General features: G+C 38.8%; 1 protein-coding gene across 2 annotated transcripts in view; it reads right to left on the bottom strand.

The window, feature by feature from the left end:
* Positions 1 to 27,991, bottom strand: part of LOC127451975 (mitochondrial import inner membrane translocase subunit tim16) — a 190,048-nt gene that overhangs the window by 124,495 nt on the left and 37,562 nt on the right. For both annotated transcript variants that reach the window (XM_051717076.1, XM_051717078.1), the window contains exons 8-9: positions 9,659 to 9,742; positions 9,462 to 9,544 (exon numbers count right to left, since the gene is read on the bottom strand). In XM_051717076.1, coding sequence (XP_051573036.1) covers positions 9,462 to 9,544; positions 9,659 to 9,742 — 167 coding nt within the window. The remainder of the gene's footprint in view (positions 1 to 9,461; positions 9,545 to 9,658; positions 9,743 to 27,991) is intronic.

The following is a 27,991-nucleotide window of genomic DNA, read 5'->3' as shown; positions in this document are numbered from 1 at the left end:
GCGTTGTTTTCGGAGAAGCCAGTATTTCAACTTAGCATGTTTCCTAAATCTCTGATAACATATTATGATAATTTTATGCTTTAGTACAGTAAATATATTACATATTGCACCTTTAAAGCCACCCGTCTAGCACGTTTACAGAGGATTTTTTAAAATTATTTTTTAAACAGTGCAGATGGCTGCAAGAATGAATTTTGTGTGAACGGCCCCTCAGACCAATTTGTTGACTAGTCTTTCAGCCAACTGACCAAATAGTGGATTTTGAAAATACATACTTTTGCACATTTCTACTCTCCGAAAGCCAAAATCATGGCTACTTCACCTCAACACCTGGATCTGAATCCCATCGTGACCTTGTCGACCAGATCTGAAACGTGACCGCAGCACGAGAGTTTGTCTGCCCAGTCTGGCTCAGTCTACGCAAAGTAGCCTAAACGAAAATGAACTGACAGCAGAAAAGAGCACCGAGGGAGAAAAATGAAACTACTGTATAGCTCACCCAACACACGCCAAACGTAAACACAATGTTCCCCTCTTTTCCCTCGCTTCAGAGAGTAGGTACTCAAGAGCAGCTGCCGGTAATCCGGGCCTGGTGGCTTCATCTGGGTTTGATTTGGGTAGCGGGAAGAGGGGGAAAATGTGGGGGTATTACCCCGCAGATCGTTTATTAGTGAGGCACCCCAATCCAGTTGATTAAAGAGAGTTTGGATCGATTACAGCAGATGCCTGAGTCCTGCTGCGACCATAGCCAGAGTAGAACGAATAGGCAAGTAAAATAAACAACCCCACCCAAAACCTAGACACCCTGTTAAACACAAAGACTACTCAACGTGAAAGAGCCTTGGAGATCCACAGCAGGAGCAAGGTCTGCTTCACCACCCAGAAGTGGACACTCTCTGCTTATTTTCAACAGCTATGACACATACTTCTCTCTAGAGTCTTAGGAGCTGTAGTTTCTGACCTCACTGACTTGTGGCAATATTAGTGAAACAACTTTGCAACTTTAGCTTCCCAAAATACAAGATATTCTTAATTTAAAGGGCTTCAACTAGAGACAAGATAAGCAAAATATATTCTATATTAAAACATTAGTGGGTTGGCTCTGACAGAAAGGTTTCTTGTGCTACGAAAAAGCTCGATGCAGCGCATCAAATGGAACAGAAGGCAGGTGTCTTGACACTTTTTATGACAATTTGAAGTTGACACGGCATCTAAAAATGCAACAATCCTGCACAAAACGCTGAAAATACAGTGAGACGTGGCGCAACGTTAAAAAGACGTCAGTGTAGCGGATGTTTACATTGAAAAACAGTGCAAATCTCAGTTTGGAACAAAAGGATCCAGCCTGATCTCATGAAATTTACGTGACCGTGGCAAAATTTTAGCAAAACGAAATTGCGTGCTTCATTAAACCTTTCGCTGCAGTTTCCCAGTGAAATGTCCAGTAGGGGGCGCCAAAAGTGAGTGAAATGATGTCGTAGTAAGTCAAGGTGTTTGAGGTGAATGTTAGATGGAGGTTTTAATGAGTAAAACGTACTTACCTAACATAAAACTTTAACCTAAACCTAACCAATAGTATCCTAAATGCAAATGAGACGTGAACAAAACCGACATCCTTACCCTAAACCAACACCTAGTGTCCTAAACACAAATGCAACATGAAAAGCACATTTTCTGAAGCAACCACGTCATTTAGTGTCACTTACACTATACTTTCGCCTCACGTGTAAACTTCCGTGTTTGTCAGCTAGTGTTAATTTCACCAGGAAACTGCGTTGAAACGTAGAACGCAGCACGTAAAATTTTGAAAAGAATATGGTATAATAACGTTCATTCTATGAGACTAGGTTGCATTGTTACTGTTAAAGATAAACTTCTTTGAAAACAGCATAGTGACCATCACGCTACTGAAAAATGTAGTTAAGTTAGTAGCATCGCTATTTTTTGTTAGTTACTCTCCAACACTGCTTCTTGGTTATTAGTCAGGACATGGTCTAGCACTTAGGAGGCCTGTGTTGAATCAGAGCTCGGTGAGGAATGCTTAAAATCTTAAATGCTTCCCAGTTGGAGCAAGATTCATGAGAATACATGTTAGCAGTACGCCTGGACGCATATATTTGCGGATATCACCAGCAACTGTTGACAATTAGTTGGTGAAATTTGAGTCTCCTGCAAAGTTTAATGTTTTGTTGTGCTGCATCCTTAACAAACTGCAGTGTTGTCTCAGCGGTTATGGCTCTGGGTTACTGATCAGAAGGTTGGGGGTTCAAGCCCCAGCACTGCCAAGATGCCACTGTTGGGCCCTTGAGCAAGGCCCTTGACCCTATCTGCTCCAGGGGCGCTGTATCATGCCTGACCCTGCACTCTGACTCCAGCTTAACTGGGATATGTGAAAAAAAAGAATTTCACTGTATATGTGCAAATGTGTGATAAATAAATACAATTATTAAAAATGATTATACAGCTACAAAACCCATGTGATCAGCAAAATTCTGCCTGGTTCGATTACACAGCCAAAGTTTCTGTCCCAAGACATATGAACTGGGATCAGATATTAGTTGCCACAATATTGCCAACGTTTCCTCAAAAAGCTGGTTGCAATTGAGTCAAATTGTAAAGTTTGCTGATTGCAACCGGGCCAGAAGGTCTTATTAAAGTCATTATAATTATGTTTATGAGGTGGGGGGGGGGGGGGGGGTTACAGAGTCGGGGGGTGAAGAACGCTGCAAGCTCCAATCGTGATTAAGATCAATTCAATATGGAAAACCAGCATAATGACCATTTTAATCATAGCAATTAAACTACCCATTAATTTTTACCCAAACATGTTCAGCCTAGATCTAACTAATGGAACATGGGGGAGGCAAAATGGAAAAACAGGTCCATTTCCATATACCATAGTACAGTGATGGTATCAAATGTTAATACCAGGGTTCTCAAACCATTTTATCAATAAATACCTATGATGTTTATAGCCAATAAGGACTTTTAAAAATAATTTTAAAGATACTGAACTTCAAAAAGCCATTTCTAGCCAGTAAATTACAGTATTTTAGAGCAGAGCGTAACTACAAAAATGGATATGCACTATAGACAATTACAAGACTTTATTAAGGTGCATTACTTCTCTGGAAATCACAATATTAAAATTCCTAAGTATTGCCAGGTTTTCATGACTGTGACAACCCTTTAACACCATTGTACTTTGATTTATACCATGGAATAAACATGGTACTCAACAAAGAATACTGTGGCATTACCATCGGTACATTCTCCAAAAAAAAAAACCCCAAAAAAATGGTAAAACAATGGTGCTTCTTAGTGCATGTTAAGTTAAATCCAGGACTTTAGGATATTTGTCCAAAGCCTGATTTATACAGTTCCAATGTCTTGCAGTACCACAAACATACATAATCGACTCATTTTCCATTTGGTTCTGAAAAAAAACTGCTCATAACAGATCAATAGTACTGCAACGTTTGGCCGCAAAATAAATCTACACCCAAAACAGGAACGAACCATAAAATTGTATATAAACAAAGCAAACAAAAGGATAATTTCTGACGATAACTACTAGTATTAAACTACGAGCCACAGGAGGGTTTCTTGTAGCCATTTTCATTGATAAAAGCCAGCCAAATGCCATTTAAAAAGGTTTAGCAGTATGATCCTTCTTCCCAAACTTTAATGTTTAAACACATTATTACACATAAAAAAAATCTCCATCAAGTTGCTTTATCAACAACTAAACACAGGTGCCAAAAAGGGCTGCTAAAGACCGCATGTACTTTTTGTGGCTTTCAGTCCATGTGTGTTAGCTTTGAAACCATCCGTATGCTAGTTGACTAAGGCCACATTTACACCAATCTGTTTTCCAATTTCAGTTTGCTAACATCATCATTTTCCAAAGTATGCGGTAATAGAGAGTATATTCACAACGCTAAGTATTCCATGGAGGAAAACGCCGTTCTAGAGGAGTAAAAGTAGCTAATTAAATGCTTTTTCAAACTAAATTAGAGTTAGTATTAGAGTGGACGTGGCTTCAATTATCTTTAAGCAGAAATATGCATTTCAAATTGTCATTTTTCTCTTCCTAAAAGAAAAGCAAACAAAAACTATTGATGACTAATTTTAGTAAATATGTAGACAAAAGAAAGACAACTGCACACGTCAAGCAATTATTTTTATTTTTTTTTTCTCCCCTTTTTCTCCCCAATTTGGAATGCCCAATTCCCAATGCGCTCTAAGTCCTCGTGGTGGCGTAGTGACTCGCCTCAATCCGGGTGGCGGAGGACGACTCTTATCACGTGGCTTCTTGAGCGCATTACCGCGGAGACGTAGCGGCATCTACGAGAGCAAGAACCACACATTATAGCAACCACGAGGAGGTTACCCCATGTGACTCTACCCTCTCTAGCAACCGGGCCAATTTGGTTGTTTAGGAGACCTGGCTGGAGTCACTCAGCACACCCTGCAAGCAATTTTTTAGTGGCTTTAAAAACTTGTATGCGTCACCTTTGTAGTGACACTCGTCTTAAAGGTAGTTTTTCTGCAATGTCTCTAAACACTGTGATTATGTCTCCGCCAAAATAAGGTGATTATTTGGCTGGTATTCCAGCGTTAATGCACTGAGACAGCAGTTTGTTTTGCGCACAGTGCCAGGGACCAAGATTACGATCTGGACAGAGGAAGTAGAGTGCAGATTTTAAGTATTATCTCTCTTGGCTCGTTACAGTACACATTTTTAGATTCCAGACAGCGGCTAGCCATCAGAAGACAGCTAAAAAACTTTTTGCTACTGTGGGGAAGTGGTGATTGCATTTTCTTCCCAGTTAAATTCTTAAAACCAGTTTGTCCTGGACTGCAACCAGTAAGGCAATTAAGCGCAGAGAAACAGGGCTATGAGCCAGCAGTCATTAAAAACAAAAACTTATACAAAAGCTTAATAGTGTTGATATATGGAACTTACTCTAAGATCAGACTTGCAGTTAAAAGACAGGAATATAAAGAAATTGTGGGCTAAAGGGGGAAAGAGAAGCAACAACACATGAGGCAAAGGCAGCAAAATGAGTTTAGATAGGAGAAATGAGAGAGACAGCACTGAAGATGGGGTGCATGGTAAATAAGCCCTCTTACATCTGGTGCTTTTCTGCATAAATTCTGCATAGATTTTGAAGACAGTTGATCCTGTACTATAACGATCCATCATTTCAAATCAATTCAGCCGAACATACAGTAAGTGGATTGAAAGTGCATCTGAAATACTGTAGCATTTATGCAACCCATTCTATATATTCCACAAAGCCCACTTTACAAAATACAGAAATAAGTACAATATAAATGTAGCATGTCAAGATGGTCATTTTCAGGAGAGAAATGTTGCCCAAGCAGCTATTCACACCAAACGTGTTTTTCCTTCCATCTGCACTGTTTTTCAATTGTCAGGCTAAAAAGTACGTCAACTTTTAAAAACATGTCTTGAAGGGGGCCTGGGTAGCTCAGCAAGTAAAGACGCTGACTCCCGCACCTGGAGTCGCAAGATCGAATTCAGGGCGTGCTGAGTGACTCCAGTCAGGTCTACTAAGCAACCAATTGGCCCAGTTGCTAGGGTGGGTAGAGTCACGATGGGGTAACCACCTCATGGTCGCTATAATGTGGTTCTCGCTCTCGGTGGGGCACGTGGTGAGTTGTGCCTGGATGCCGTGGAGAATAGCGTAAGCTTCCACATGCGCCAGGTCTCCGCAGTAACACGTTCAACAAGCCACGTGATAAGATGCACGGATTGACCGTTTCAGATGCGGAGGCAACTGAGATTTGTCCTCCGCCACTCGGATTGAGGCGAGTCACTACGCCACCATGAGGACTTAGAGCGCACTGGGGAGAAAAGGGGAGAAAATTTCCCCAAAAAATAAAAAATAAAAAAACGTGTCTTGAGACACATGCCTATTCTGCTAGACAGACGTCTTTGACCGTTGCACGTTTCACAGTTTTCTCAGCATCTCACGCTGTAGTACCATGGTTTTTAGATACCTAGTTATCTAAAGTTAAAAAGAATGTCAACTTCTACAAACTCATGCATTCTGTTCTATTTGTTTATTTAACGCAAGGACACATTTGGTCTAAACGGCCCTAACACTTTTAAAAATAAAAGTCCTTTAATGGTTCGTTAAAGTATCTTAATTTAGTGGTCGACCGATATGGGTTTTTTAATGGCCAATGCCAGTACAGATATGTGGAGAGCAGGATGGCCAATGGCCGATATAAATGCCGATAAACAGAATACATAACAACAGCAAGTCAGATGTTCACAAAATTTCTAAAGTGAAACAAACACTTATCTTATGAAATATTTTCTCAAATTTGAATAAACTTGTGATGAGAAAACATTCAAAAGAGAAAGTGTTGACTATCCACTGACAAATCTAATCATAGATTTTGGAACTGATACAAGGAAAAGTTAACATTTCTGTTAATTGGTCAAGTGAACACAATTATCGCTAGTTAAAAAAGACCTCTCTTATCCAAAAAATGTTTGCTGTATAATATCATCACCAAGTAACATTTTCAAAACAACACCGACTAGCTAGACTGGCACATAAAGTCACGGTTAGACTAGGCTTTGAGCATGCAAAATTACTTTGGACACTGCAACGAACAGGATATAATGTCACGTTTGAGGGCTTCTGGTTTTAGTAAATAAAAAGAACTATATCCACACACACACACACACACACACACACACACACACACACATACAAATATATATATATACTGTATATATATATCCTCCTAAAACTAGCAACAACAAAAAAAGAAGTTTTATTTAATGGTAATATTATGTCTGGGGGATAAGAAACATATCACATTAATTATTTTGAAAAGTTAATATTTTATGATTCATAATCAGCCAATTGTGTGGCAGCAGTGCAATGCATGCAATCATGCAGATATGGGTCAGGAGCTTCAGTTAATGTTCACATCAACAATCAGAATGGGGAAATAATGTGATCCCAGTGATTTAGACCGTGGTATGATTGTTGGTGCCAGATGGGCTGGTTTGAGTATTTCTGTAACTGCTGATCTCCTGTGATTTTCACACAAAACAGTCTCTAGAATTTACTCAGAATGGTGCCAAAACCAAAAAACGTCTAGAAAACCTGTCTGCATATTTTAGCAAACTCATAGAAAATAACCACAATAATCCTAGGTGTTTATTCAGTACTGTGGATAAATTGGTTAGGAATAAAGTCTCGACTGAACCAGATATTCTGTCGCAGCACAATAGTAATGACTTCATGAATTTCTTTACTGATAAAATTTAAATAATCAGAAATAAAATTGGAATTGTGCAATCACCTATCACAGTACCTCAGAAAACAGTGTCTCATAATTTTCCTCACAAGCAACTTCAATCCTACGCTGTCATAGGTCATGAAGAGCTAACAAAACTTATCAAAAAATCAAAAGCAACAACATGTTTGATAGATCCAGTACCAACTAAGCTCTTAAAAGAGGTATTCCCTGTAATCTCAGAACCTCATCTTAATATTATTAACTCGCTTTAATTCGCTTTTGCTAATGTCATTAGCCTAGGGGTTCACATACATTTTCCAACCTACACTGTGAAGGTTTGAATGATGTATTTAAAATGTACAAGAGAACAATACATTAATTTGTGTGTTATTAGTTAAAACAGATTGTGTTTGTTCATTAATGTAACTTGACAAAGATGATCAAACCAGATTTTAAGACAAATGTATCCATAAATGTAGGTAATTCCAAAGAGTTCACATAATTTTATTGCCACTGTACTATTTATAACTATTTAATAATTATATATTGAATTATTGTTATTTGAGGGGCTTTCTCAGCAAATTTTTATACATGTGATTAAATGCATTCATTAATCGGAATATCATGTTATTAATTCGATTAAAAATGTTAATCGACTGACATCCCTAATTATAAGTAAGCCATTCATAGGTTGACTGCGCCCAAAAGTATAAATAGTGCTCTGATCTATAGCAGATGGGGAAGTGTTCACGAAACCTGTTTGAAAACACTATTTTCACAACTCTGCTGGATGGTGCCACACTTCACTTTTAAATATTAACAAATAGCAGTCAATTTACACATATAGTATGGATAAATAAAATTATTTTATTTTAAACGGATGGGACAAATTACATGACTAAAGAGGTAGCACTGCAAAAATCTGTTATCTGAACGCGCATCATTTTGCATCGCAAGTCATTGATTCGCCCTCTTGAAGTGTACACATATTTATTCATTTTCATGGGAGCAATCTAGTTTTTATTTGCGTTTTGAGTTGTTGTTTTGAGCACTATACTTAGTGATGACATTATTTCTCTACACATTTTCCACCATTTTTCTGTGTTTTCTGTGCAATCGCTCACAAAAACTGACGCTCCATTGTATAATAAGTTATTTCTTTCTGCAATCTGGTCATTTTTTTATGGTACAGTACATATCAGGTAACCCTGCTCCTAAACGACATGTAATGACAAATTCGACTGTGACTGATCATTTCACATGTTTGGCGGCTTTCCTGTCTAAGTGGGCCAGTTTAAGCTGTAACAAGCCCCCGACCTTTTGCCACATACTAGAAAAAGGCTATCAGAGGAAAAAACCCTGTGTCTTAGCACAAGGCATGGAAAATTTTTAAACCATAAATTCCCTGCCTGTGTAAGCACCTCTCCACTCGTTCCTCACACACCTCTATGGCCGTATAGAACCCTGAACCGCAGCGTACGCATCCCTGCTGTCCACAAGAGAAGATACACAGAGTTAATACAACAGCAGTGCCACAACAGAGCAGTGTAAGCATCATATTTCATCTCACAGCCTGTTCTCTGGCCCTGCAGGTCTGCTTCTGTAAACAGAGCTGTCCAAGTTTAGAGTAACACTGAAGCACATAGGCTCTCTCATACAAGTGCTGCCTGTGTGCCTGCCCGCCCTCACTGGACCTAAGCCACCAGAATCTGAGTCTACAGTTCTGCCACAACCAAAAAAATAAACCTAAGCTTTGAGACAAAACATAACTCAGAGTAACCTACCTACACTCACCAACTGGGTAGATAACTTCTCTCTCTCTCTCTCTCTATCCATCCATCCATCTAAAATGGAATTGGGTCCAATTATTTAATACACCTAATAAATTAATGCGTCATATAAACACATTAACTCAATTACCCAGTTAAGCCAAAATTCCAGTTTCGAGACATCCAAACAAGACAGCTGCCATTTTCTGGAAATAAATCAATAGTATGTGTCATGTAAACAACTTATTCTGCACATCCACTAAAACAGAGCATTCATTTCTATATTCTGTATGATACCCACATGAATATATGCACACAGAATACAAGAGTGGCCAACACAAACCTCAGAAAATCAGCAGCATTTAATCTAGAGCACATTAAATCTACATTTTGACTCACGCATTGGAGGTGGCCAAAGACAATGAGCTGAGAGACGAGCTCAACTTCCTTCTGTCCCAGAGCCTCACTTCCTGTTGACGTACCTGCAAACATACACAAAAACACATTCTTAAGTCTGCCATCATAAAATAATGTACATTCAGTTATACAGTTTCCCCATTTTAACAGTAAGATTGTGTAGAAAATGTCAACATTACCTGATTAAAGCCAGTGGTGATTAAGTTGTCATCTTTGATCCAGAGAATACGCGAGTCTTTATTACCTTGTAGGCCCTGTGCGCACTGTAGAGAAACAAATAGCCATATATGAGTGATATTAACATAAAAGTGAAGTGTTCTAATTACTAAAGAGTGACTGATTCATAAAAGAGCCAACGGTTACATTTTCTATGTCAGGGTTCACTCGTCAAGTGCCAAATGTGAGTCTGGTTCCGGAAGTAAAAAATCCCATTAATTTTTTCCATTGACGAATTGATTTTCAACGATAACTTATAAAACATTAAAGACAGACCTACTATGAGTTCCGAGGTTGTTCATCAATCGACCTGCCGAGGCATGGTCTCTGCAAGACCCCTGAAGGTGTCCTGTGGTATCTGGCACCAAGACATTAGCAGCAGATCCTTCAAGTCCTGTATGTTGCGAGGTGGAGCCGCTGCGGATCAGCCTTTTGGTCCAGCACATCCCACAGATGCTCAATCGGATTGAGATCTGAGGAATTTGGAGGCCAAGTCAACACCTTGAACTCTTCATCATGTTCCTCAAACCATTCCCAAACAATGTTTGCAGTGTGGCAAGACACATTATCCTGCTGAAAGAGGCCACTGCCATCAGGGAATACCACTGCCATGAAGGGGTGTACCTGGTCTGCAACGATGTTTAGGTAGGTGACACGTGCCAAATTGACATCCACATGAATGGCCGGACACAGGGTTTCCCAGCAGAACATTGCCCAGAGCATCACACTCCCTCCACCGGCTTGTCGTCTTCCCACAGTGTATCCTGGTGACAGGTAAACGGCGCACACGTACACGGCCTCCCACTCCCAAAAGAAAACAGGACTCATCGGACCAGACGACCTTCTTCCACAACTCCAAGGTCCAGTTCCAACAATCACGTGCCCATTGTAGGCACTTTCGACAGTGGACAGGGGTCATCATGGGCACTCTGACCGGTCTGCAGCTATGCAGCCCCATACGCAGCAGTGCTATGCACTGTGTGTTGTAACACATTCATCCAGTAACCATCATTACAATTTTCTGTCACCATCTGTCGGTTCAGACCAGATGGGATAGCCTTTGTTGCCCTCGAGCATCGATGAGCCTTGGGTTCTGTCGCTCTGTCGCCGGTTTGTGGTTTGTCCCTCACTGGATCACTGTCGGTAGGTACTCACTACTGCTGACCGGGAGCACCCCACAAGCCTTGCCGTTTCAGAGATGCTCAGACCCAGTCGTCTGGCCATATATATTTGTCCCTTGTCAAAATCGCTCAGGTCTTTACTCCTGCCCATTTCTCCTGCATTCAACACATTGACTACGAGAACTGATTGTTCACGTACCATCTAATCTACCCAGACCCTGACCTTGTAAAGAGATGATCAACGTTGAAGCCATCAGTCTGCGTTATTTTAACTTAATTGTTTGACATTTTTTATTTAATAGCAGAATTCTTGGTGAACAACTACATTACATATATAGTTCCATCGTTTTTATTTGATTACGCCATTCGAAATGCTTCATGGGAATGTAATTTGTACTCTTGTGAAAGGCGGTAAGTAACCTTTGTCTTTCTGTCCGATTTTCAAATACTTTCTGCTTCAAATCAAAGTTTGTAATGTTGTGATTCACCTCGGAGCTGGTTGGTTTGATTCATGGCTTAGAACTCTTTTATGAAGGATTTTATGAAAAGCCTATTGAAAAAATGTATTGGAAAAATCCTTCTGGAACCAAGCTGGCTGAAAAAATAAGTGGCCACTGTTTCGCCCTATTGGAAACTAAGACATTTTATAGTTTGCGTGAACTGCACATATTCTAACGTGTTGAAATCACTGGAACATTTGCCATCAGAGGACTCCGTTTTTTTTTGGGGGGGGGGTTTTGCCAAAACTCCATGTGGTGACAAATATGTGGAATAATCCACACATTAGGCCAAAATACGAAAATATGGGGAACAAAAATCATGACACATCTTCTTAAGACATAATATACAGAGAGACAGAGAGAGATCGAGAGAAACAGGGGAGCGTTTAAAGGTAAGTGTTGAAAGCAGGAGTCCCAACAAGAGACTAGAGTGGACCCTGACGAGTGAACGACTGACAAGACTCCTCTTCCAGTCCTTTAAAGATCTCTTTGTGAGATATGAGACAGATCAGGGCTTGTTTGTGATGTGAGGGGTCGTTGTAAATGACATCTGACCTCGGAGCGACAGCTAAATCACTATGACATCATCACAATGCTTTTTTTAAAACAACATTGCTGTAATCAATAGCGCTGATACAATATTGCTCAAACGCTGGGAAATGATGTTTGACTACATTTGATATATGTTAAAGAGATTTTTATAAGATGTAGTGTGTGTGAGTATGTATTTGTTTATAGAAGTGATAAGCTGGTATGATTAAAATAAGGTTATACACTGCTAAATGGACCAGCTTAAACCTACTTGAATTTCCAGGCTGGCTTATTCTGGTTTGGTGCTAGACTAGATGGTAGCCAAGAAAATACTGCTGATTAAGCAATTTAATGTTGCTGTTGGAATTATGACCTGACAATGTGAAAAGCTTATAGTAAAATGTCTTAGTGACTTCATAACAGAATCTTATAGAAACATCTAACATCAAAACTGAATGAAAAATGAATTATTTTCTATTCTTGCAAAAAGTTATTTTTCTAAATATATTTTACACATTCCTCATATTATTATTATTATTATTATTTTATTTTTTTATACATATTTTGATAAAAGAAAAAAATAGAATAGCCAAAACAAATAAATAAATAAAATATCAGGAAAAATGAATAATTAAAATGCATTAAATTAAAAACAATTCTAGTTTTCAAATAAAAACATCGAAAGGTACATGTGTCAAGTCTGCTTATCTCTGAACTTATGAAAAAATGAAACGGTCCATACAGCACTGTTTTAGAATGTGTCAGGAACACGCTGTGAAATAACTGAGAGACCCGAAAAACATTAATGATTGCCAGGAACAAAAATAGAAAGAAAAACAAAGAACAAAGAAAAAAATCACATTGATTTTCCATCATGCTGCTCGTTCAGACGTTTTATGCTTCATCTCAGTCACCATACAGCTGATCATTTATCATAAACGTGGCTGGACTCAGAACAAACATTACATCTGCAAAGTCTCAGATGTGGTGACCAGGTGTGTTCCCCGCCACGAAACACACAGAACAGACACAAGAGCCTCTGTTTGCAGGTGACATAGAGCCATTTTATATTTGGAAACAAACTGGTTTGGTGTGTCTCTAAGTTGCAAAATCAAAGTTGAATGTGTCACAATCTAGGTGCAAAATGCAAGAATGAATAAAGCTCCAGAGAAAGTTTGAAAAAATAAATATTGGTAACACTTTATTTTACAGTGTCCTTGTTATACACTTAACATGTATTGACTATAGTAATAACGGTACATTATGCATAATTACAACTAATCCTAATCCTAACCCTAAACCTATAGTAAGCACGTACTGTTAATTAATATTTCAAGGGCAACCGAAAAAGAAACCAAAGTGTAACCTAAATATTGAAACAAAATTTGAAAGAAAGCTCAAGAAAAAAGGATCAAAGAAAGTTCAATAGAAAGAGAGATTGAAAGTAATATAGTTTAAAAGAATGCTCCAAAGAATGCTTGAAAGTTAGAAAGATTGAAGGGAAGTTTGAATTATTTATTTTTTTAAACAAAGTTTGAAAAACTCAAAAGAAAGGAAGTTCCAGAGAAAGTTTGAAAAAAAAAGGGGGGTTAGGGTTAGGAAGGGATTAGGGTTAGGGTAGGGGTCAGGAAAGAAAACCTTGAAATTTTGAAAGAAAGTTTGAAAGAAAAAAGAAAGCTCGAAAGAAAGCTAAAAAAGAAAGTTTGAAAGAAAGATTGAAAGAAAGCTTGAAACTCAAAAAAAGAAAGCTAAAAAAAGAAATTTTGAAAGAAAGCTTGAAAGCTCGAAAACTTGAAAGTTCGAAAACTTCAAAGTTTGAAAGCAATCTCGAAAGCTCGATAGAAAGCTCAAAAAGAAAGCTTGAAAGAAAGAAAGCTCGAAAGAAAACTTGAAAGTTTGAAAGAAAGCTCAAAACTCGAAAAAAAAAGAATGCTAAAAAAAGAAATTTTGAAAGAAAGCTTGAAAGTTCGAAAAAAGCTTTAAGCTCGAAAAAAAGAACGCTAATAAAAAATATAAAGTTTGAAAGAAAAAAAGGGTAAGAGTTAGGAAGGGTTTAGGGTTAGGGTAGTGGTTAGGAAAGAAATCCCTGAAATTTTGAAAGAAAGTTTGAAAGAAAGAAAGCAAGCTCGAAAAAAGAAAGCTCGAAAGAAAGCTCAAAAGCTGGAAAGATAGCTAAAAAAAATAAAGTTTGAAAGAAAGATAGTTTGAAAGAAAGCTTGAAAGAAAGCTCAAAACTCGAAAAAAGAAAGCTATAAAAAAGAAAGTTAAAAAGAAAGCTCGAAAGCTCGAAAATAAAGCTTGAAAGCTCGAAAGAAAGCTCGAAACTCGAAAAAAAGAAAGCTAAAAAAAGAAAGTTTGAAAGAAAGCTTGAAAGAAAGAAAAAAGCTTGAAAGATACAAAGCTTAAAAGAGATAAAAAAGCTCAAAACTTGAAAAAAGAAAGTTAAAAAAGAAAGTTTGAAAGAAAGATAGAAAGCTTGAAAGCTCAAAAGAAAGAAAGAAAGAAAAAGAGAAAGAAAGAGAAAGATTCTAGCAGTATGTGTGTTGGGAATTGAACCCATGATCTTGCTGCCTGCAGTTAATCTACAGGAACAAACCCTTTTATTAGACCTTGACAGATAAATACAGGGCTCTGCATGTATCTATCAAAGCCTAATGAATAACTTATTCCACACATCCACCGTCTGCTTGTTAAAGAAAAACACTACACAACTGATATTTAAGTACAATTCCAAGTTAAATACAAGTCAATAAAATACCTTGAGACACTCAGTAACACATAAATAACCTGATATAGCCAGACATGATGTTCACTCATTTCTTTGACAACATAACATCACTGATTTAGCACAAGGTTGAATAGGATGGGTTGAAGGGTTACAGAGGAGGTCAGCTACAGCGCTCGGTTTATTTAGTGTCAAGAGAGTGTTTTGGGTGTGGAGGTAAACATCAGACTTTGGAAGTGTGCAGTTATTGATTTGAGAAGAATGAAATCTTATCACCATAATCATTGTTTTTGGAGGAGTAATGGAACACACATACACATATATTATGCAGAAACAAGAATTATTGCCTCTAGCTTTGGTCACCCTGTCCTGAAACGAGAACACTAATTCATGCAAACAAAGGTTGAGAAACCTGAAGCTGCCAATAGACACATAACTGTTGTAAAGACACAGGACTGTTTAGTCCAAACACATTTCAATTGCACACTTCGCCATTCCCTTGTAGGCCTCAGTTCATATTGTACTATTTGGCTCCAAGCCACGATATGTTTGTCACCATGAGTACAACAGTAATACCATTGAGTACAAATGTAATTCCATCAAGTACCACAGTGAGTACTAGTGGCAGCTGTTTACCACTGTAGCTAGGTCACGACCTCTCGGATACATTGCTAGAGATGCGGTGAATTACTAATCAAAGGCAATTACAGTAGAGACAAGCGGCAATTACAAACTCATTATACTATAACAGGAAACTTCTACGTTATCAATAGTGGTTCACGATGTTAAATTACGATGAATTGCTTTTAAACCAACTGTGCACTGTACTGAATTCACATGATCCGTATCTCAAAGCAGTAACACTTCAAACCCAAGGTGCTGTTCTTTGGTGCACACTTGAGTTTGAAAAACAGCTTTCCTGCTATTTGAACAGCAATGAGGCATCTATTAACTTTGCACACACCCAGTGCATAAAACCACTCTCGCAGGGCTATCTCATAAAGATGTCTCTGAATATATATCCCTCAGGGGGGACATAGCTCTTTGGCCATATTGTACTGTATCAGACCTCATGTGGAAGGTATGGAGGTCTTTGGTTCTTATCCAGAAAGAAATATGTTTGCTGGAAGAGGACTAAACTTTTTCAACCCCAGCGTAGAGGACGTGTAGGTTAAATCTCTCAGAACATGTTTTATCATTGTAATCGCTTACAATGAAAGACTCAAGATAAACCATCTTAACGATGAATATAAAACTTTTGATACAAAATATAAAAAACATAAATATACAAATATATAACGCTTGCTACACAAAATGCACTGTGCAGATAGATTTGCTGGCAAACTATCATGCACAATGACAATCTACCATGTAATTTTTCTGCAGCTTTAGAGAGATTAGTCACATGGCATTTACAGCTCAAGTTTTGTAACTGCCATTAGGAATGATAATGGATAGATTTCTTTAGGCAGAGATGGAAGCTCATCTCTGTGAAAATAATTGATAAAATAATAATTGGCAAAATAACTAACTTGAGACCTCATAGATGCCTCATAGACTTGAGACCTGACCTGGACTCCACCTCATAGACTTGAGACTTGTCCTGGACTCCACCTCAAAGACTTGAGACTTGACCTGGACTCCACCTCAAAGTCTTGAGACTTGACCTGGACTCCACCTCAAAGTCTTGAGACTTGACCTGGACTCCACCTCATAGATTTGACATGGACTCTACCTCATAGACTTGAGACGTGACCTGGACTCCACCTCATAGACTTGAGACGTGACCTGGACTCCACCTCATAGACTTGAGACCTGACCTAGTCTCCACATCATACACTTGAGACTTGACCTGGACTCCACCTCAAAGTCTTGAGACTTGACCTGGACTCCACCTCAAAGTCTTGAGACTTGACCTGGACTCCACCTCATAGATTTGACATGGACTCTACCTCATAGATTTGACATGGACTCTACCTCATAGACTTGAGACTTGACCTGGACTCCACCTCAAAGTCTTGAGACTTGACCTGGACTCCACCTCATAGATTTGAAATGGACTCCACCTCATAGATTTGACATGGACTCCACCTCATAGATTTGACATGGACTCTACCTCATAGACTTGAGACGTGACCTGGACTCCACCTCATAGACTTGAGACGTGACCTAGTCTCCACATCATACACTTGAGACCTGACCTGGACTCCACCTCATACACTTGAGACCTGACCTGGACTCCACCTCATAGACTTGAGACCTGACCTGGACTCAACTTTAAAGACTTGAGACATGATCTGGCCACTACCTCATAGACCTGAGGCTTGACCTGGACTCCACTTCACATACTTGAGACTTCAACTGGACTCTACTTCAAAGACTTGACCTGATCTCCCCCTCAAAGACTTGAGCCTTCATCTGGTCTCCACCTCAAAGACTTGTTTCTTAACCCAGACTTTACCTTAAAGTCTTGTGTCTTGACCTGTTCTCCACCTTACAGACTTGAGATTTGACCAGGACTTCACCTTAAGGACTTGAAACTTGACTTTTACTCCATGTCAGAGACTTCTAAAGACATCTTTCTCCAGGTATTATACCTCTCTTTGGTGTGGCCCCCAAAGAGTGACAAATCAAAGGAAGAACTACATGATAAAGAGACAACAGATGGAGACAACAAATGAGGCAAGAGTCCCTTGTCTGTCATTTCAGTAGATGGTTCTCCAATGAGGGCTGAGAACACACACATACATAATACACAGCCTCTCTGAACTTCCAACCTCTCTCTCTCCATCACCCCTCCTTTCCCTTTGTCCTTTTCATCATCTCAGTGAACTCCTCTTGGACAGGCCTCTGAGTGACCTGCCAGTGTGAAGCAACAATGTGCTTGCATCGCTCAGATTAAACCCTGGCAAGGCCCAACATGGAAGAAAACTTCTGGCACAGAGTTTCACTCCTGCATTCATGAAAAGAATAACTCCGATCCATCACCATAGGATTGTATATTAAGCTGAATCACGCTCCACGACTTCAAATCCATCAGCTTCCTTCTGCGGTTCACGTTTCTGGTTCTTTTTGCCCTCTCTGAGCCAAATGCAACGACACGGAACAAGAATCCCAGGGGAACAAATGAGTTTGTGATTGGATATCAAAACACACTGGGATAACCAATAACGTCATGTAAATTTCCATTCATCCTTTGACATGGTTATCTGTCAGTGATTAATTTAGTGACCAATCAAGTTTCAGTTATTAATAAATCTGCTCCAATTTCTGGATATTGTGATAAATGCAGAGAACTTCATTGTGACCACAACAAGATGTCTACTGATGTCCAACATGATGGTGAGCTTGTGGACATATACGGTGTGACCAAAAAGTATTCTGCCACTTTTGACCACTTACTGAAATACTAAAAACATGTATGGATATCATTGCATAAATAAAAATAAAAATACTAGAGTTTTTTACAGAACTAACTTCACTTTTCAGAGCCATATTTGTAGTTTTAACAAACAACAGTACAACTATGCATTAACTATGTTCGACTAATGTCTGACAACCTTCTGTCCTACTTTTGAGCAATATATCTAAATAATATGAAACACCAAAGCAAACCTACTGTAAGCCTAAATTTATTGCAAACATGTCTTAGAAAAGTGACGTTAATTCTGAGGAAAAGTCTGGTGATATGTGTTCGCAAAATGACACTTGGTTTGATATTTTGTTAGCTAATGATATGGAATTCACACATATTTAAGTGTAGATTAAATGTCCAAAGGTGTCCAAATACTTTTTGGGGCAACTGTATAATGCAGTTTAAAGGTGATGTCACAGCCTTATAGATGCATACGTGTTTATCTTGATCAGAGCAATTTGAGTTCCATAGGTAAGAAAATATCTGCTTAGATCATAAATATAATTGTGACCGTTAGTATGCACGCAAAGATGTTTAGCAGTTGAAGATCTGTGATGATGAAGTCATTAGTATTAGTCAGGAGTGTTTCTGCAGCTGTGGTCGAAAGGCGGAAAGAACGAAAGAAAGAGAGATAGAGAGAGATAGAGAGAGAGAGAGAGAGAGAGAGAGAGCACGCTCTAAACTCAGAACTATTTATCATTACAGTTTGGCTCTCTTTACCAAATAAACACTCGTGCACATGAAGGGAGTGAGGCCTGCACTCTCTGCCACTCAAAACTAGATCTGACATCTGGACCTAAGTGTGTGTGTCAAACTGTTATCTCATTCACGTGTGTGTACCACATTTTGTTGCTTTAACGAGTCTCTTTTATTGATGTCATACTAGGGATTAATTCCTCAGTTGAGATACAGTATAAGTGCAGTAACCTTCAGCTGTGATTTTTCTTACTAAAGCAACTTATAATAAACACATTGTGCAAGTGGCAATTACTAAAAGCACCAAGAACACGTCAACACTAAAACATTTTCATTTGAAAACACACTGATTTCGCTGCCTTTACGCCTCTCATCCATTCTGGGACAGAGTTTTCCTCCACCAAAAACTGCGACTTAAAAAAAACCCCCACTCTCTAGTAGTGCATACTTCGGCAGAAAATTGAAAACGAGGTTTTCAAACTAAAACAGATTTGTGTGGGTGTAGCCTAAGTATGCGCATCAAATTCTATAGGGCCATTCACTGCAAAAAAAAAAAATTCTTATAGAGTATTTTTGTCTTATTTTCCGGAAAAAATATCTAGCGTGCTTAAAACAAGAAATAAGTATTTTAAAATTGTTTAAGAAGAATAAACTTGTTTTCCCTTTGATTTTTTTCTTACCCCATTGGCAAATAGTATTTATTTTTGTTGTTGTTGTTATAAGCTTAAATTTTACAAATTCTTTTTTACATTTCTCTGAAAACTAGACAAAATATGTATTGATATTTTGTTTCTCAAGTAAATGTATCTTCTTTTAAAAATGTTTAGATATTTTTATTGTAAAACAAGACAAAATAACTCTTAAACCTGCGGGAGACACTGAAAAAACAGCAAGAAGCGGTGCAACGGTCAAAGATGTATCTCTTTCCAGAGAATTTACATAGCAAAACAGCTGAAAAACAGCACAGACAGACCTACAATTGCATTTGCTGTGAACGACTTTAGTTCAAGAGTAGGTAATTAATACAAAGTCATATATCTTGACAAGGCCAAGTCAGCAAGACCAATAACAATGTTGAAACTAGTTTCATTTTTTATTCTATCTTTTAAGTGCAGAAATGAAGTTGGATAAGTGTTTGTTAGGGGTGTGTAAATCAATGCTGGTGACCAAAAAAAGTTGCTGGTTCATTCACAGCAATCACAATTTTATCTCTAAAACTTCCCACTTCTGTAATAGCTTTAAGTTTTCCTAATGGAAGGGAAGTAAACAAAGAAAGGTGACTTAAACTAATTATTGAAGCACACTGGGTAACTGGTCTGATCTCCAATCAGTTCTTGAGTTTTATTGCCAAAAGCCACAATTCTGGCTGAGCATACCTTTAGAAACCTAGACACACACTGTATGTGTGAGCGAAATGACCTGAGAGCACTGTGTTTTCTTTAGCCGAGGAACAAAGCATACAGCTCTGAGTGTACAGAATTCAATTCACACTAAATGAGCAATGATCAAATACAAGACAGTAAAAATACACTTCAGAGGGCATTAGTAAAAACACCCAGGAGAACCTGAGATGGCAAAAATAACACCAGAAACACCTTAAACACCAGGGAAAAAGCCAAACCTCAAAGTCAGCTTCTGGCCGAGCCGAGATTTATGTTAAGAATGGCTCCCAATGAAAACAAAAGCGGGCCGAACCTTGAGCCATGCAGAACTCCGAGGTTAAACAGACGGTGCGCACAGCTGTGTCACTCACAGAGAATGTGGATCCACCCACTGAGAGGACTATCAGGTGTCTATAAACACATATGGGAACAATCTTTATTTCTCCTCTTCTTCTGCACTTCATACGCTTGTGGCAGAGATCAGTGAAGAGCAGCCCTCAAAAATGTACTACAACTTCAGATTTTCCTCTCTGTGTAGCCATCTCACTTCGTTCATCGCTTTTCCAGTCGCATCTCGAATCTGTCATCGATGCTACTGCAGCCCTCCAGGCAAAGTGATTCGAAATGGGGCTTCCAAACAACCTGACTTTCCTACAATCCTAAAGAAAAGTGAAGCCTCCACACGCACTATGTCTCCGTGGCAACGCACTCATCAAGCCACGTGATAAGATGCGTGGGCTACAGTCTAAGACGCGGAGGCAACTGGGATTCGTCCTCCGCCACCCGGATTGAGGCGAATCACTACGCCACCACGAGGACTTAAGAGCGCATTGGGAATTGGGCATTCCAAATTGGAGGGAAATAGGGGAAAAACAAAACAAAACAAAAACAAAACAAAGAACAATATTTGGGCTGCATTCTAGCTTGAGTTCAGCTATAGATGAAACTTCTGAGCAGCAGATTTCAGAGGTGGAACTGTTTGTAAACAGTAACTTTGTATATGGTTCTTTATAGATTAATAAAATGATTCATGTTACATTATAGGTTCTTATTGGTCAATGGGTTCTTAAAAACAACCATACATTAGCCGCGTTTCCACTATCGGGCCAAATGAGGGCATGCTAGTGTGTGCCAGGGCCAGTTGTGTACCCACTGTCAATTTCGGGGCTTCATCGTGTCTCCTCTGGGCTTTCTGGGGGCCAAAGGCCATTGGTCTTTGGCCTGCCGGTTACCCTTGGGCCAAACAAGGCCAATCAGGGATTGAGGCGGGTTCAATGCCAAAGGCATATTTTCACGGAACTTCCCAGGTTGTGTTTCCAGCACACGACGGTAAAGGTTTGGGGAAAAAAATACATGAAAATAAATGGGGGCACAGTACAAATCCGTTAAAATACCAAATGGACAAAGCGATGCCCAAAGAAATTACTTTCCACGGTTTGGTGAACTTTCATAAATGGTGTGCTGGGACATCGTCCCGCTGTAGTGCAGAGACCACTGCAGTTACAGTCGGTGAGTTGTCAACACTAACCAGTGGCAGTTCTAGCTTGTATGGTGCCTTGGGCGAAACCCGCTTCAACACGCCCCCAAAGGGCAACTGCACATGTCGCCCATGCCTAAATCCGCTACTGATGCTAACTTATCTTGCTGTTTACATTTTATATCAACTCAATATTCTAGATAAATAGATAAAATGATACCTCAGCTTGAGCTTCCCCCTTGCTTGTGAAATGGGCGGGGTGTGTGGCGTTAGGACCGCAGCGGTGTATTAAGAGCAGGTTTTTGGGCAACATTGTGGAGTTATTGGCCCAATGGTGGGAACGCAGATCGATTTTGGTCTTGCGTCTCGAGGTCCGAGGCTATTGGTCCCGGCTGGCCAGTTGATAGCCCTGGCTCGCACTGGCCCGATAATGGAAAAGTGGCTATTGATAATTTTCTGAACAATAAAAAGCTCTTTGAGCAACGTCTATGGTTCTACTATAACATCAGGCTGCAACACCCTTTGGTTCTAACTGGAACTTTTATTTTTAAGAATATTGAAGGTTTAATTGTTGTTCTGACTGCAATATGAGCTTTTTCTGTGACAGGGTTAATTGCCAGAACAGGACTACTTAAAATGATCCACGTCTTGATTAAAGAGACTCTGTTTCCTGCCTCTGCCCCAGTCTGTAAGGAGAGTTGGAGCAATTTGGTGCAGTCTTTGGACTCTGGTGTACATCGCTCACTTCACTGGAATTCCTTCCTTTCAACCTGTGACCTATTTTGCCATAACCCTGAATCTTTCCTCTTTCCATTTTTGTTCTCCGTTTGTACTTTAATTAGGATAAACCCCCTTTTAAGCTCCATTTTGGGTAATGGCAACCTCTTCCTCTAAACTTACGTTTGGCGGAACGGTGAAATGAAACGGTGCAGACAGAACAAAGAAAAAAAGAATTTGAAATTCAAACCAGCCATTTAATTCTTTAATTTCCTTCAGAGAAAACTACTACTCTTTCACTGTTGATTAAAACCATCTTTCCGCTGTCGACTGCCATTTTGTTCTCCAGTATGCAGCTACCAATCAAGCCTAAATGTTGAAAGATGACAGCAAGCAAACTCAGAAACCATAACAGATTGACTTCAAGATCTACAAGGAGCATCAGAAACTTCAGCAGTCAGTTGTGAAAGCGTCTACTTGGGTTTTAAGCCTCAATATGTGGCATATTGGGTTGTCACAATCCCAAAATTACAGAAGTTGATACCAATAACAATTTTGATGCTACAGCAAAAACGAATATATTTTTAAACAACCCTTTATTTTAAAATGGATATACCTTGAATATGATGTAAGTTGTTTTGGATAAATGTGCAATGGTGAGGCTGAAAATTTTTTTTATAATTATTTCTACGGGTGTCGTATAGAAATATATTTTTCCTCCACGCTGCCATTGTTTGAACTTATTTTACTTTTTTTTACTTTTTTTCCCCCATGAACTCCCTGTGAAAAAACGTAAAGAATTATGATTGATCCAATAAATGTAACAGAGACGGAAAATAAACAGGGGACAACAGAAAAGGGAGGATTTTTGGGGTTAAACCAAACCACTAGACAGCTAGACAGGCAGAAAAGGCAAACAAGTCAATTTAAATATTGAAATTGATCTACTGGACATGTAAATGCACATTATGAAAATACATTATTCTGTTGATTTATGTCATCTAGCAAAATGAATATAGCAGAAACCAGAAAATCCTATTTTGGGACTATTCCGTACTTCACACTCACTGTGCAAAGTGTTCAGCTGCATAGATGGGTCCCTCATGCATCACTAATATATCTTTTTATAAACCACACTGTGACAAGTCAGGAATATTTTTGTTGAGTAACAAATGCGCTTGAAAAATGTACTTCTAACAGCTAAAGCCCCATCTATTTTATGGTCATATGCATTAAAAGAGAATTTGTTGCAGAGAATTTGTTTGGAACATTTTCTAATGTCATCTTGAAGGGAAAGTTCACCCAAAATTAAAATGCTGTCATGATTTAATCATCCTTGTGTCACTCCAAAACCCTCCAAAATGACAAAAAAGCACCATCAAATTATAATAAAAGTAATTTATTCAAAGTCTTCTAAAGCAATACGATCACTTTGTGTTAACATGGGGGTATAAAACATCTACAATAAAAAAAAAACAGTATTCTTCAGTTGCCTGTTCACAAGGGAACTAGTGTACACACTCTCTGATGGATACACACACATATCTAGGCACAACTTTTGGGCTATTCTGAAAATTCATCATGTGTAGATTACAGGACTGCACTCTTTGACTGACACAGGGGTCAATTTCAAAACGCAGCTCTTCCTTCAAGATTGATCGCACCATAAACGCTCACCACAAAGACGTCACTGTCTGCCATTGGAAAAAAAGAGAAATATTGGCACCAGATTCAAATTGCCAGATGCAAAATCAAAAAGAGGAAAATAAGGAATGCAGGAGAGACCTAAGGTCTTGAGTAACATTTAAAAAATAGAAGAACAGAAAAACTACATGGAAACTGAAAAGTTATCCATCTATCCATCCATCCATATATTGATTTATCTAGCCATCTATCCATCCTTCTATCCATCTACCCATATATCCATTTACCCATCTATTAATTTATCAACCCATCTGTACAACCTTTGACCAATCTACCCATGTATCCATCTATTCATTTATCTACCACCTATCTACCCATTTATATACCCATCTATCATCCACACATTAGTCCATCTATCTACCCATTTATCTACAAATCCATCCATCCATCCAATTCTCTACCCATATATCGTTCTACCCATTTATCCACCCATCAGCCCATTTATATACCCACCTATCCATTTATGCATCTGTCTACGTATCTATACATCCATCTATCTACCCACCCATTTACTCATTTATCTACCCATCTATCTACCCATCTAAACATTTAACTACCATCTACCCATTTATCTACCCATCTATCCACTCATTTATCATCCATCTATTTCTTTACCCATTTATCTGTTTATCTACCATCTATCCACCTATCAACCCTACTTTCCATCTACCTATTTATCCATCTATCCTTCCATCTACCCATCCATTCATCTACCCATCCATCCATCCAGCCATTTCTCTACCCATTTATCTACCCATCTATCAATCTTTCTACCCATTTATCCATGTATCAACCTATTTAACTACACATCTACTATCTAACCATTTATCTACCCATCAACCCATTAATCTACATATCTACCATCTAACCATTTATCTACCCATCTATCCATTTACCATGTATCTACCCTTCTATACATCCATCTGTATATATACCCATTTATCATCTACCCATCTATTCATTTATTTACATATCTATTCATTTATCTACCCATCTATCCATCTATCTACCCTTTTATCTACCATCTTACCATTTACTGTATCTACCATCTACCCATTTATATACCCATCTATCCACCTATCCAGCCATTTATCCATCCATCTATCTATTTACCCATTTATCCATTTATATACCCATCTATCTACTTATCTATCTATCCATACATACATACATGTACTCATCTATCTATCCTTTCATCAGTCCATGTACCTGTCTATCTATCCTTCCATCCATCCATCCATGTACTCGTCTATCTATCCATCCATCTACCAATCTACCCATCCATCTCTCCTTCCTTCCATCCATCTACCCACCCATCTATCTTTCCATCTATCTATCTATCTATCTATCTATCTATCTGTGTATCAGCAAGCAGGCAGTGAGAGTGTTGGTCGTTTAACTGGACTACATGACTCTTGCAAGAGAGGCTAAAAATACAGAGAGAACAGAGAGGTTGAACAGACGTTCACTGCCCAACTTGCTTCTCGTTGAGACTCTTTCTCACCGGTGTTGACTTACATCGCCTGGCACTCGTCTTCCAAACAACTCCTGCAGCCTCGCTCACTTCCTGAACATCTCCATACCTTATCAGCCTGTCAGCTGGGTTCATAGCGAATCTGTTTATACAGTATACTGTATATAGTTAAATACTGAGCATAATCATGGAACATACAGTATATTGTTTGCTTCTGTTACATTAACTATAGTGCAGATTATCTCGAAGCTTGTCTGATAACCAATACCTGTGGGAATGTCTTATTCTGTTATTGCAGGCTAGTGGCACGTAGGCTGATGCAGCATTTACAGAAATAGTACATCATCATTATACACTCTGTAACAGGTTATGTGACAAGGAAAGACTCAAACAAACACACACACACATAGCCAACACGTCACAAGAGTTCCCAAAACAAGTAACCTGATGATTTCAGTGTCAACCTTTAAAGGTTTTAAAAAAAAGCTGTGTTTCCGGAACAAGCATCAAGTACGGACGAGCACTTTGCCAAGGGGGCCCCGTTGTCCCGAGCATTGGGGCCTGACGCACTTGTTTCCTTAAACGGAGGGAGGGTAATCCAATCCGAGTCCTGTGATTGCCTGAAAAAAACATGATGGTGCAAAAAGCATTAGCGATCGCAAAGGCCAAGTCGTTGAAAGACATATCGAGTCATGAAAAAAACACCAACCACCACAGCATTCATTTTCATTGCCGTTCTAGGGGCCACATTGCTCAACATTATCTGTTAATGCGATGTGTCTAAAATTGACATTATACAAGGAAAATAGAAACAGAACATTCTCGTATTATTCTCTAGCAGCCACTCGGGGAGATGCAATCTGTAAAACTGACAAAAAAATTTTTTAGAACTAGTCTAGACTTAATCAACATATCACACCCTAATGTATATGTAGAGCCAAGACCAATAACTTACTGTATAGTGAGTGTATATTCTGTATAATGTGTATACAGTATACCTTATACATTGTGTAAATCATGTATTCATTAGTATTTAGCATACAGACCTAATAACAACATAGTATACCTTGCTCCCTTTCAGTCTGTCATTTCAGTGCCTTCCACCATTTACAGGACTCTCAAAATTGGAACCCTTACGGTTTCCTGGTTTTAATTTCCTCTTAGCCACATTAAAAGTCTTGAGTCTTCTGCACACAATGTACAAACTCAGATCAACCCTCAGAGCTTCACATGTGTGCAAAACATTTATAAATTAGGAGCCAAATTGAAGTTTATACACAGACACACATGCTTTGTAATAATCTATCTTCTCATTCTCTCTCTCCATCACACTTATAAACAAACAAATCACAGGGAAGTGAGACTCAATCGATCAAAGTGGTTTGGTAATCCGTTTCTCACCCCAGATGTTTAAAAAGAAAGATACAAAGCTCAGCATGATTCAGATATGTATCCCTTCTGGTTAAATCTGTAGATTTCATTTTACTCATTTTCACCTACAAATAACAATATTCTCGATTTTAATGAAAGCTTTTAGAGCTCTGATATTACCATAAAAACATCAGCGACACAAAAGTTCGTTCAGCTCAGATCAATATTAATATAAATTACAAATATTAATACATTTTGTTGGTCATCATTTTAAGTTTGGTAACTGATGTTGCAAAATATTCAGGAATGTCAAAATGGTTCACTCCAACCAAAATCATCATTGATGACTAAAGTACCTCTTTTTTAATCTGTCAGATGACCACTTTGAATTATTTATTTATTCAATAAACTCACACTAGGAGGATATTTTCTAGTATAAGTACATTTCCTAATTATTCTTGATTTAATCAAACCAATTGTTTTGAATCGCATGTGTAATAGTCATCCATAAAGGTACTACTAAAGGCCAAAATATACTTCGGTTTTCCGCATGGGGCTACATTTTCCGCACAATGCACGTGACACTGATTTCATCATCAGCTCAATACTCGCAGACTAATATGCACCAGGTGCATTCTACGACAACACACAAAGACGCAGACTGTCCGTGTGTGTAGAAAAAGTCTTTGTGTGTTGTCGTTGCACACACCTGGCATTGACTTTGCGAAAAAGAGTATCATGAAGCAGTCACGGTGTGCATGTGCTGACCACGCATCTGTATGGGCTTGTGGTCAAGAGTATACTTTGAAAGGCTTAGCGATCTACCATGGACGGGACGGACAATTTCGCGGAAAAACTATATATCCCTTAACCTTAATTCTGCCAGTACATTCTCAGTGACGCACACTTGAATACCATGCAAAATCCTGAGGGTGAGCAAACCGCTGGCCGCCCCTCACATTCCCGTGCAACACCAGAGCATAGCTACATTAGCCATTATTTTTATTAGCTGGGTGAAAATACGCAGAAGTTCAGCAGCTCTGTGGTGAGTAAGGTGATGAGTGGCTCTTAATGAGCTGAGGATGAGATTGAGTTTCATTTGCAGATGGTCCTGTTTCCGCCAACAGAAAATCTGCCAAATTAGCAGATGCTTTCAAATCCAAAAGAACTGAAAGGAAATGAA

This window comes from Myxocyprinus asiaticus, chromosome 14 (genome assembly GCF_019703515.2).
Source record: "Myxocyprinus asiaticus isolate MX2 ecotype Aquarium Trade chromosome 14, UBuf_Myxa_2, whole genome shotgun sequence".
Lineage (NCBI taxonomy): Eukaryota > Metazoa > Chordata > Actinopteri > Cypriniformes > Catostomidae > Myxocyprinus > Myxocyprinus asiaticus.
This window is presented reverse-complemented; position numbering and strand designations above follow the sequence as displayed.